Here is a 12,639-nt window from a genome sequence, read left to right on the forward strand (position 1 = left end):
GCTATTTGCCGAGAGGCATGTCGAGTCCATGGAATATTTTATATTGTGACACAAGTTGCGGGAAAGAGACAAATTTTTTTGCACAAAGTTGTCACTAAATGATATATTGCTCAAACATGCCATGAGAATATGTGAAATTACACCCCAAAATACATTCTGTTGCTTCTCCTGAGTATGGGGATACCACATGTGTGGGACTTTTTGGGAGCCTAGCCGCGCACGGGACCCCGAAAACCAAGCACCGCCTTCAGGCCATGGAATGCCCAGATGGCACAACCCCCCCCAAATGACCCCATTTTGGAAAATAGACACCCCAAGCTATTTGCTGAGAGGTATAGTGAGTAATTTGCAGACCTCACTTTTTGTCACAAACTTTTGAAAATTGAAAAAAGAAAAAAAAAAAAATTTTCTTGTCTTTCTTCATTTTCAAAAACAAATGAGAGCTGCAAAATACTCACCATGCCTCTCAGCAAATAGCTTGGGGTGTCTACTTTGCAAAATGGGGTCATTTTGGGGGGTTTTGTGCTGTCTTGGCATTTTATGGCCTTCGAAACTGTGATAGGTAGTGAGGAGCGAAATCAAAAATTTACGCCCTTAGAAATCCTGAAGGCGGTGATTGGATTTCGGGGCCCCGTATGAAGCTAGGCTCCCAAAAAGTCCCACACATGTGGTATCCCCGTACTCAGGAGAAGAAGCAGAATATATTTTGGGGTGTAATTCCACATATGCCCATGGCCTGTGTGAGCAATATATCATTTAGTGACAACTTTGTGCAAAAAAAAAAAGTGTTACTTTCCCGCAACTTGTGTCAAAATATAAAATATTCCATGGACTCAACATGCCTCTCAGCAAATAGCTTGGGGTGTCTACTTTCCAAAATGGGGTCATTTGGGGGGGGGGGGGTGGGTTTGTGCCATCTTGGCATTTTATGGCCTTCAAAACTGTGATAGGTAGTGAGGAGTGAAATCAAAAATTTACGCCCTTAGAAATCATGGAGGTGCTTGGTTTTCGGGGCCCCGTACGCGGCTAGGCTCCCATAAAGTCCCACACAAGTGGTATCCCCATACTCAGGAGAAGCAGCTGAATGTATTTTGGGGTGCAATTCTGCATAGGCCCATGGCCTGTGTGAGCAATATATCATTTAGTGACAACTTTTTGTAAATTTTTTTTTTTTTTGTCATTATTCAATCACTTGGGACAAAAAAAATAAATATTCAATGGGTTCAACATGCCTCTCAGCAATTTCCTTGGGGTGTCTACTTTCCAAAATGGGGTCATTTGTGGGGGTTTTGTACTGCCCTGCCATTTTAGCACCTCAAGAAATGACATAGGCAGTCATAAACTAAAAGCTGTGTAAATTCCAGAGAATGTACCCTAGTTTGTAGACGCTATAACTTTTGCGCAAACCAATAAATATACGCTTATTGACATTTTTTTTACCAAAGACATGTGGCCGAATACATTTTGGCCTAAATGTATGACTAAAATTGAGCTTATTGGATTTTTTTTATAACAAAAAGTAGAAAATATCATTTTTTTAAAAAATTTTCGGTCTTTTTCCGTTTATAGCGCAAAAAATAAAACCGCAGAGGTGATCAAATACCATCAAAAGAAAGCTCTATTTGTGGGAAGAAAAGGACGCAAATTTCATTTGGGTACAGCATTGCATGACCGCGCAATTAGCAGTTAAAGCGAAGCAGTGCCAAATTGGAAAAAGACCTCTGGTCCTTAGGCAGCATAATGGTCCGGGGCTCAAGTGGTTAAAAACAGCAACACTGATGGGCATCCCCTCACTGCTCCCCCCCCCCCCCCCCCCCGCAGTCTCTAAGTAATGGCGTTAAATAGACCTAAAGAAACTGAGTAATGGGGAGGTGTTCCCCTTGCTGGGTAATGTGGTGAATGAAACAAGGAAAGTCCAAGAAAATGTCCGTGTACATATATGTCCGATCACGGGCTAAATTATACCACACATGTGCAGCTTGATCTCGCATGAGATATAGATAAGAGTGGTGTTGCAGCTAATGAAGCCAGGGCAGTGAACTAATCACACAAATGATCCTGCAATACATGCATGAAACTGGACTGATGGTACTGAGATGTCTGCAGTGTATGAAAGCAGTGTTTGTCTCAGTCTCCGGATCTCCTATAGTTTCATCATGTAATCATAACATATGTATAGGTTGGTAAGAATAGGCTGTTTACTCATAAGGTAGATGGATATAGAAGCATGGAAAATGTAATTGATCCTTGTAGGCTTCTTACCCCTTCTGTCGCTTCATGGTACAAGCACAGCTTTCCTTCCATGGATCAAGTCTGTATGTTTCCAGTACGTCGAGATAGTCCCATGTGTAGGTTGTTTACTCTCGGGCCGGGGAACAGCTGATCACGCTGGAGGACGTGAGTGACGGAAGCGTGAGTGAGGTGAACAGTTCCTGTGCTGTCTTGTTCGGCTGTGACCAGCAGAGGGCACCGGTTTCAGGAAATCCTGCTGGCGCTGCTAACACGGCTTGTTAAGCGGTATGGTGTCATCCTGACAATGGTGAAGACTGCACAACAAAAGGGGAGAGGAGGGAGGAGACCCCTCAGCATCTAAGACATCAAAATGTCGACGCGTATCGTGCTCTTAGCTGAGCACTTCATCTGGACATTGTGCTGATTTGGCTTGACTTCAATCTCTCCACCCCACAATGAGCACTCATATGCTACAGGGTTTGTGGGTTTGTGGTTTTGGTCAATAAATGTGTGCCTATTCATTGTTAGACTGATGGACTGTCATTAGACGTTGTTTCCACAAGATGGCGATAGATAGTCAAATGTGCAATCAATATGCTGATTGGGCAGTTAGCCCTATTTATAGACACAGATCATCTATGCACAATGTCCAGATGAAGTGCTCAGCTAAGAGCATGAAACGCGTCGACATTTTGATGTCTTAGACGCTGAGGGGTCTCCCTCCTCCTCTCCCCTTTTGTTGTGCAGTCTTCACCATTGTCAGGATTACACCATACCGCTTGACAAGCCGTGTTAGCAGCGCCAGCAGGATTTCCTGAAACCGGTGCCCTCTGCTGGTCACAGCCGAACAAGACAGCACAGGAACTGTTCACCTCACTCCGACGCTTCCGTCACTCACGTCCTCCAGCGTGATCAGCTGTTCGCCGGCCAGAGAGTAAACAACAAACCTACACGTGGGACTATCTCGACGTACTGGATACATACAGACTTAATCCATGGAAGAAAAGCTGTGCTTGTACCATGAAGCGACAGAAGGGGTAAGAAGCCTACAAGGATCAATTACATTTTCCATGCTTCTATATCCATCTACCTTATGAGTGAACAGCCTATTCTTACCAACCTATACATATGTTATGATTACATGATGAAACTATAGGAGATCCGGAGACTGAGAAACACTGCTTTCATACTCTGCAGACATCTCAGTACCATCAGTCCAGTTTCATACATGCATTGCAGGATCATTTGTGTGATCAGTTCACTGCCCTGGCTTCATTAGCTGCAACACCACACTTATCTATATCTCACGCGAGATCAAGCTGCACATGTGTGGTATCATTTAGCCCATGATCGGACATATATGTACACGGACATTTTCTTGGACTTTCCTTGTTTCATTCATCACATTACCCAGCAAGGAGAACACCTCCCCATTACTCAGTTTCTTTAGGTCTATTTAACGCCATTACTTAGAGACTGTGGGTGCGGAGGGGAGCAGTGAGGGGATGCCCATCAGTGTTGCTGTTTTTAATATCCAACGTTGTTTTATGTTCATGTTCACAGTCTATCTATTCTTTTAAACTGTTATCCACTTACCTTTGATATCGCGGTGGAGGGGACCCCACCTGCGTGTATTCCACGCATGTGGATTCTTTTTCCGCCCCCTTTTTATATATTTGTCCTATTTCCAATAAAGGTTTTTCCATTTGATCATATTCACGTGGTTGCTTCTTCCTTTGGTTAGCTATCATGGGGCTGGGGAGATTTTCTTATTCCCCCCTCCCCCTCCTTTTTGTTTAGTTTCAGTACTTTTTTTGCTACATGGGAGGTAGCCCGTCCCCAGGACTAAGCGTTTTGATCATATGACGCTAATCAATTTGTATTAGACACATGTTAATTCATTACAGTGGCTCCCCTTTTGATATTATTCCTAGACATGTTTGGCATCTATACATTCAACACAACCTCATCTTTTATATTTTACCAAAAAAATGGGCATTTTATTGCGTTTGTGTGTACAAAGATTGTGTGATATACAAAATTGCAACTACCAAAATTTTAATTTACAGGTTCTTTGCTTTCAGAAAATACATGATGTTTTTTTGAGGGGTTTAAATAATCTTCAGGCCTAAAATGTGCATTTTAGCATGTGCAAAAAATAAAATGCAAAAATGGCTATGGCAGTGGAAGGGTTAAACACAGTAGCTGTTCAGAAGAATATACGCACAAATAGTTACACTTACACAAGTGAATAGTACATAATAAAATATGTAGCAATTTATGATGTACACACTTTTACCAACAAATTTACCAATGCAGTTGCAACATTTAAAACGACAAGTATTGTTTTTTACTGCATATTATAAGATTATACAAGTTTATAATAATCATACTTAAAATATACCTCTGCTTCACTACACAGCAAAACAACAAGCAAGTAATGGAATCAGGCATTTTCTGAATGCAGTGTTTTGTTTGGAGATCTTCAGTTAGCATAGAAACTATTTCACCAGACTGCGTCCCTGCCAGAATCCACTGCTCTTTCTCACCAGGTAGGGTCACAAGTGCCAGACACAGGATTCTGCTGTCTGAAAAGTCCTGCAAGCAGCATAAAGGGAATGTTATTTAAAACACACAGAAAACAACTTATTATGATAGAATTAAAACAGTTATAATCTTAAGAAGGTTTACATACAGTGGAGCAAATAATTATTTGACCCCCTGCAGATTTTGTAAGTTTGCGCACCTACAAAGAAATTAAGGGCTATATTTATCATAGGTGTATTTTAAATGATACAGACAGAATATCAACCAAAAAACACAATACAAATGTTATAAATTGAGTTGCAGTTCAGGGAGTAAAATAAGTATTTGATCACCAAGCAAAACATGACTTAGTACTTGGTGGAGAAACCCTTGTTGACAAGCACAGAGGTAAGATAGTTCTTGTAGTTAAGATACCAGGTTTGCACACATCTCAGGAGGGATTTTGGTCTACTCTTCTTTACAGATCTTCTCTAAATCCTTAAAGGACAAGTGCAGCCAAAGCTTGTTTGGCTGTACTTCTCCTGTGGATCACATTAATGCAATTCGTTTTGCACTCCTGTGACCTGATTTCAGCAGAGAGCAGACTAAAGTCTGCTCTCTGCTGACATTACGGATTTCAGTCCAGGTCCGCGGCATCGCGACAATAAAGTCAGGATCCGCCTAGTGCCTGGACTGACACCTGGCTCAGCCTTTCAGCAAGCCGCTGAGAGCCTGATCCAGGCGCTCCCCGCCCCTCCACAGCTCAGCGCTCCAGTGAGGGAGGAGGGGGCAGAGCGGAGAGCTGCTGACTGACAGTCTACAGCTCTCTGCTCGCGGAGCTCTGAAAATGGAGTGATCGGTGGTGTTTGATCACTCAGTTCTCATTGCAAAGGCACCGGGGGACAGATGCAGCATTGGACCGATGCCGCATCCACCTAGGTAAGTATAAACCTGAAAAATAAATTATTCTTTTACTTCTCTTTTAAGGTTTCTTGGATGTTGCTTGGCAATTCGAAGATTCAGCTCCTTCCACACATTTTTTATAGGATTAAGATCTGGAGACCGGCTAGGCTACTCCATGACCCTAATGTGCTTCTTCTCGAGCCACTCCTTCATTGCCTTGACGGTATCCATGACCCATCTTTAGTCAAGTTAATGCCAAAGAGCTCAATTTTGGTCTCATCTGACTGCAGCACTTTCTCCGAATCATTTAGATGTCTATTGGCAAACTTCAGACGGGCCTGTACGTGTGCCTTCTTGAGGAGGAGGACCTTGTGGGTACTGCAGGATTTCAATCCATGATGGCGTATCGTGCTACCAATGGTTTGTATGGTGACTGTGGTCCCAACTGCCTTGAGATCATTCACAAGCTTCTCCCGTGTAGTTCTGGGCTGATCCCTAATTTTTCTCATGATCATCATTACCCCATGAGGCAAAACCTTGCATGGAGCTCCAGACCGAGGACGATTGATGGTCATTTTGTATTTCTTCCATTTGCGAATAATCGCTCCAACAGTTGTCTCCTTCTCACCAAGCTTCTTGCTCATGGTCTTGTAGCCCAATTCAGCCTAGTGCAGGTCTACAATCTTGTCCCTGACGTCCTTTGGCAGCTCTTTGGTCTTGCCCATGATGGTGAGGTTTGAATGGAAGAAAGATTCTGTGGACAGGTGTCTTTTATACACATAACGAGTTGTCGTTAGGAGCACCTTCTTAAAGTGAGAGGACTAATCTGTGTACCACATGAGCACATACTCTAGCCAGTCTGTAGGAGCCAGAATTATTGCTGGTTGGTAGGAAATCAAATACTTATTTTAATCACTGAACTGCAACTGAATTTATAACATTTGTATCGTGTTTTTTTTTAATTTCTGGTTGATATTCTATCTCTATCATTTAAAATACACCTCTGATAAAAATTATAGACCCTTTAAATCTTTGTAGGTGGGAAAACTTACAAAATCTGCAGGTTATTAAATAATTATTTTTCCCCACTGTATGCATTAGAAGATTGTTATTATCATTAGGGGATCTAAAGGAGTTTACACAATAGCAGCTAGACCCTGTAAAATGCTTAGTACCTAGTGTGGAGAGCCTAAAGTTCAGTTAGTCCCTTCAGTGTTACCTTTCACTTTTTGCATCTTCGCTACAGCTCTATGTAAGACAAAGGCAGACAAGCTATTCTTCCCCACAAAGATCCATGGCAAAGCTGCTTAAGTGGAAGTGAAGACAGCCGCTAGCCTGACACAGAGGGACCTCACTCCAGAAGATAAGTATATATTTGCGGCATCTAGCTGCTATGTTTTAAGCATAGGGAAGCTTCAGACCTAAAGAAATGTTATCATTGCAATTGCACTTTAAAAAACGCACATGTTCAGCAGTGCTGTACAATAATAAATCACACAACTTAATAAAAAAAAAAGGGAATCCTTTTCAACAGGCATGTGTCAGAAGCTATGGTTGTGGCTACTGGCATGCTGAGTCAATAACCTCAGACAATTATAGGAAGAAGCTGTAAAGCACAACAATTATAAAGCATGGGTTTGTAAGGTTCCATTTGAAAATCAGTGGTATGTCTTTACCATGTCAATCTCAGGGATGTAAAAAAGAAAAGAAAACATAGCATATTTATAAAGCACAGTGATGTTCTTTACAAATGGTCTTAGCACTATTAAAATTAATAGGAGTGGAGAAAGAGAGGGAGAAAAAGGAGAGACAGGTCCATGTGATCTAAGTAATGTGACCAGCTCTCCTGCAATGAGTTCTCTCTGCTGCCTTAACCACTTCAGCCCCGGAAGGATTTACCCCCTTCCTGACCAGAGCACTTTTTACAATTTGGCACTGCGTCGCTTTAACTGCTAATTGCGCGGTCATGCAATGCTGTAACCAAACGAAATTTGCGTCCTTTTCTTCCCACAAATAGAGCTTTCTTTTGATGGTATTTGATCACCTCTGCCGTTATTATTTTTTGCGCTATACACGGAAAAAGACCGAAAATTTTGAAAAAAAATGATATTTTCTACTTTTTGTTCTAAAAAAAATCCAATAAACTCAATTTTAGTCATACATTTAGGCCAAAATGTATTTGGCCACATGTCTTTGGTAAAAAAAATGTCAATAAGTGTATATTTATTGGTTTGCGCAAAAGTTATAGCGCCTACAAACTAGGGTACATTTTCTGGAATTTACACAGTCTTTAATTTATGACTGCCTATGTCATTTCTTGAGGTGCTAAAATGACAGGGCAGTACAAAACCCCCACAAATGACCCCATTTTGGAAAGTAGACACCCCAAGGAAATTGCTGAGAGGCATGTTGAGCCCATTGAATATTCATTTTTTTTGTCCCAAGTGATTGAATAATGAAAAAAAAAAAAAAATTACAAAAAGTTGTCACTAAATGATATATTGCTCACACAGGCCATGGGCCTATGTGGAATTGCACCCCAAAATACATTTAGCTGCTTCTCCTGAGTATGGGGATACCACATGTGTGGGACTTTTTGGGAGCCTAGCCGCATACGGGGCCCCGAAAACCAATCACTGCCTTCAGGATTTCTAAGGGCGTACATTTTTGATTTTACTCCTCACTACCTATCACAGTTTTGAAGGCCATAAAATGCCCAGATGGCACAAACCCCCCCCAAATGACCCCATTTTGGAAAGTAGACACCCCAAGCTATTTGCTGAGAGGCATGTTGAGTCCATGGAATATTTTATATTTTGACACAAGTTGCGGGAAAGTGACAATTTATTTATTTATTTTTTTTTTTTTTTGCACAAAGTTGTCACTAAATGATATATTGCTCACACAGGTCATGGGCATATGTGGAATTGCACCCCAAAATACATTCTGCTGCTTCTCTTGAGTACGGGGATACCACATGTGTGGGACTTTTTAGGAGCCTAGCCGCGTACGGGACCCCGAAAACCAATCACCGCCTTCAGGATTTCTAAGGGTGTACATTTTTGATTTCACTCTTCACTGCCTATCACAGTTTCGGAGGCCATGGAATGCCCAGGTGGCACAAACCCCCCCCAAATGACCCCATTTTGGAAAGTAGACACCCCAAGCTATTTGCTGAGAGGCATGGTGAGTATTTTGCAGCTCTCATTTGTTTTTGAAAATGAAGAAAGACAAAATAAAAATTTTTTTTTTCTTTTTTTAATTTTCAAAACTTTGTGACAAAAAGTGAGGTCTGCAAAATACTCACTATACCTCTCAGCAAATAGCTTGGGGTGTCTACTTTCCAAAATGGGGTCATTTGGGGGGGGGGTTGTGCCACCTGGGCATTCCATGGCCTCCGAGACTGTGATAGGCAGTGAAGAGTGAAATCAAAAATTTACGCCCTTAGAAAGCCTGAAGGCGATGCTTGGTTTTCGGGGTCCCATACGTGGCTAGGCTCCCAAAAAGTCTCACACATGTGGTATCCCCGTACTCAGGAGAAGCAACAGAATGTATTTTGGGGTGTAATTTCACATATTCCCATGGCATGTTTGAGCAATATATCATTTAGTGACAACTTTGTGCAAAAAAAAAAAAAAAAAAAATAATAATTTGTCTCTTTCCCGCAACTTGTGTCACAATATAAAATATTCCATGGACTCGACATGCCTCTCAGCAAATAGCTTGGGGTGTCTACTTTCCAAAATGGGGTCATTTGGGGGGGTTTGAACTGTCCTGGCATTTTATGCACAACATTTAGAAGCTTATGTCACACATCACCCACTCTTCTAACCACTTGAAGACAAAGCCCTTTCTGACACTTTTTGATTACATGAAAAAATTATTTTTTTTTTGCAAGAAAATTACTTTGAACCCCCACACATTATATATTTTTTTAAAGCAAATGCCCTACAGATTAAAATGGTGGGTGTTTAATTTTTTTTTTCACACAGTATTTGCGCAGCGATTTTTCAAACGCATTTTTTGGGGAAAAAACACACTTTTTTACATTTTAATGCACTAAAACACACTATATTGCCCAAATGTTTGATGAAATAAAAAAGATGATCTTAGGCCGAGTACATGGATACCAAACATGACATGCTTTACAATTGCGCACAAACGTGCAGTGACAACAAAATAAATACATTTTTAAAAGCCTTTAAAAGCCTTTACAGGTTACCACTTTAGATTTACAGAGGAGGTCTACTGCTAAAATGACTGCCCTCGATCTGACCGTCGCGGTGATACCTCACATGCATGGTGCAATTGCTGTTTACATTTGACGCCAGACCGACGCTTGCGTTCGCCTTAGCGCGAGAGCAGGGGGGACAGGGGTGCTTTTTTTTTTTTTTTTTTCTTTATTATTTTTTTGCTTTTTTATCTTATTTTAAAACTGTTCCTTTCATTTTTTTTTTTTTTTAATCATTTTTATTGTTATCTCAGGGAATGTAAATATCCCCTATGATAGCAATAGGTAGTGACAGGTACTCTTTTTTGAAAAAATTGGGGTCTATTAGACCCTAGATTTCTCCTCTGCCCTCAAAGCATCTGACCACACCAAGATCGGTATGATAAAATGCTTTCCCAATTTCCCAATGGCGCTATTTACATCCGGCGAAATCTAAGTCATAAAATGCTCGTAGCTTCCGGTTTCTTAGGCCATAGAGATGTTTGGAGCCACTCTGGTCTCTGATCAGCTCTATGGTCAGCTGGCTGAATCACCGGCTGCATTCTCAGGTTCCCTGTTGAGACAGGAGAGCCAGAGAAAAACACGGAAGACGGTGGGGGGGGGGGGGGCATTCTCTCCCACTGCTTGTAAAAGCAGTCTAGAGGCTAATTAGCCGCTAGGATTGCTTCTACATGAAAGCCGACCGCTGGCTGAAAAGAATGATACCAAGATGATACCTAAACCTGCAAGCATCATTCTGGTATAACCACTCAAATTCGTGAATGCTGTACCTGAAGACAAAAATATGGTTAACAATAAAGCACAGTAAACGGTAAAGTATAAAAAATTGCAGACCTGAAAAGCAAACATGATAAAACATAATAACAATAAAACATTGCAGAATAGAATACAGTATAAAAGAGCAGAACAATAGAGAGAATAGAGAGAGAGAGAATAGAGAGAGAACAATAAAACGACAACTATTATTTTTTATTTTATATTTTTGTTTGTGTTTTTTTTTTTTTTTTTTTTTTACACTTTTTTTGTAACTGTAACTTTTATAACTGTAACCGGTTCCAGGTTCGGGTCTCTCAAAATGCGATGGCATCTTGGGAGACCCTGTGAAAGTGTGTCCTAGTCTGTGCAATGCTGTACCCTACGCTAATACTCAGCTAGTGAATGGTAGCGTTCAAAACATTCACCAATGCAAAGACCAGGATTGTCAGGACAGGAGGGACAATAATAGCGGGTGTCACGCCTATATCCACGCTTGCTGCAGACACAACATCTTTTTTGGGGGGGTTCGTTGGGTAGGGGTAATCGGGAGGACATAAAAATGCCTCTCATGCAGCCGACTGCATTTGGTTGGGGATGTGAATGGGGGAAGTACGGGCGCTGCAGAAGTGGTGGGTTCCCAATTAGGATTGGCGAATGCAGCAGGAAGGGCACTATGGGCATGACGGGCCTGTGTTTGTCTTCTTGGTGGCAGCGGGACACTACTTGTGCTTGCCACCTCACCAGCTTGAACTGCACTTATGGGACTCGCCACGTCACCAAGTGTTACTGCAGTGCTGGTTTGACTACGACCGGGGTGTACTAGGCCGCTGGCGCTTGCCAGTTCACCAAAACGCTACCAAAAAAACTGTTAACGATCGCAGGGATCAGGCCTGACTCTGCGAATGCTGCAGTTATGCATTTAGTGTTTTGTAAGTGACAGTGATCGATCGATACTGCACTTGGGTTGGCTGGGCCGGGCGGAGGGGCAAAACGCAGGTGCTAGCAGGTATCTGGGCTGATCCCGCTAACACTGCGTTTTTGGGAACCCTAAACTGCTGGGGACGCCAGTATAGATCTGATCGGATCAGATATTGATCAGTTCAGATACTATACCACTAAGGGAGGTGTACATTGCGTGCGTGGGTGTTAGCGCTACTGGCACTAACCTGACGCTGCCTGGGGCTGGTGCTTGCCAGTTCACCAAAACGCTACAAAAAAAACTGTTAGCGATCGCAGGGATCAGGCCTGACTCTGCGAACGCTGCAGTTATGCGTTTAGTGTTTTGTAAGTGACAGTGATCGATCGATACTGCACTTGGGTGGGCTGGGCTGGGCCGGGCGGAGGGGTAAAACGCAGTTGCTAGCAGGTATCTGGGTTGATCCCGCTAACACTGCGTTTTTGGGAACCCTAAACTGCTGGGGACGCTAGTATAGATCTGATCGGATCAGATATTGATGCGTTCAGATACTATACCACTAAGGGAGGTGTACGGTGCGTGGGTGTTAGCGGTACTGGCACTAACCTGACGCTGCCTGGGGCTGGTGCTTGCCATTTCACCAAAATGCTACCAAAAAAACTGTTAGCGATCGCAGGGATCAGGCCTGACTCTGCGAACGCTGCAGTTATGCGTTTAGTGTTTTGTAAGTGACAGTGATCGATCGATACTGCACTTGGGTGGGCTGGGCCGAGCTGGGCGGAGGGGCAAAACGCAGGTGCTAGCAGGTATCTGGGCTGATCCCGCTAACACTGTGTTTTTGGGAACCCTAAACTGCTGGGGACGCCAGTATAGATCTGATCGGATCAGATATTGATCTGTACAGATACTATACCACTAAGGGAGGCGTATGCTGCGTGCGTGGGTGTTAGCGGTACTGGCGCTAATCTGACGCTGCCTGGGGCGACGCATATCACCGCCGGGCGATCAGGGGGCTAAATCTTTATTCGGTAATAAACGGCGGGTGCCCTGACACTATAAAAAATAAACAAACTAA

The 12,639-nt window shown here is 42.5% G+C and overlaps 1 protein-coding gene across 4 annotated transcripts in view; it reads right to left on the bottom strand.

Annotated features, from left to right (window-relative positions):
* Positions 1 to 12,639, bottom strand: part of LRRK2 (leucine rich repeat kinase 2) — a 546,702-nt gene that overhangs the window by 37,442 nt on the left and 496,621 nt on the right. For all 4 annotated transcript variants that reach the window (XM_073619682.1, XM_073619683.1, XM_073619681.1 and 1 more), the window contains one exon: positions 4,637 to 4,830. In XM_073619682.1, the coding sequence (XP_073475783.1) occupies positions 4,637 to 4,830 (194 nt within the window). The remainder of the gene's footprint in view (positions 1 to 4,636; positions 4,831 to 12,639) is intronic.

The sequence above is a fragment of the Aquarana catesbeiana genome, linkage group LG03, assembly GCF_042186555.1.
Source record: "Aquarana catesbeiana isolate 2022-GZ linkage group LG03, ASM4218655v1, whole genome shotgun sequence".
In the NCBI taxonomy this organism is placed as follows: domain Eukaryota; kingdom Metazoa; phylum Chordata; class Amphibia; order Anura; family Ranidae; genus Aquarana; species Aquarana catesbeiana.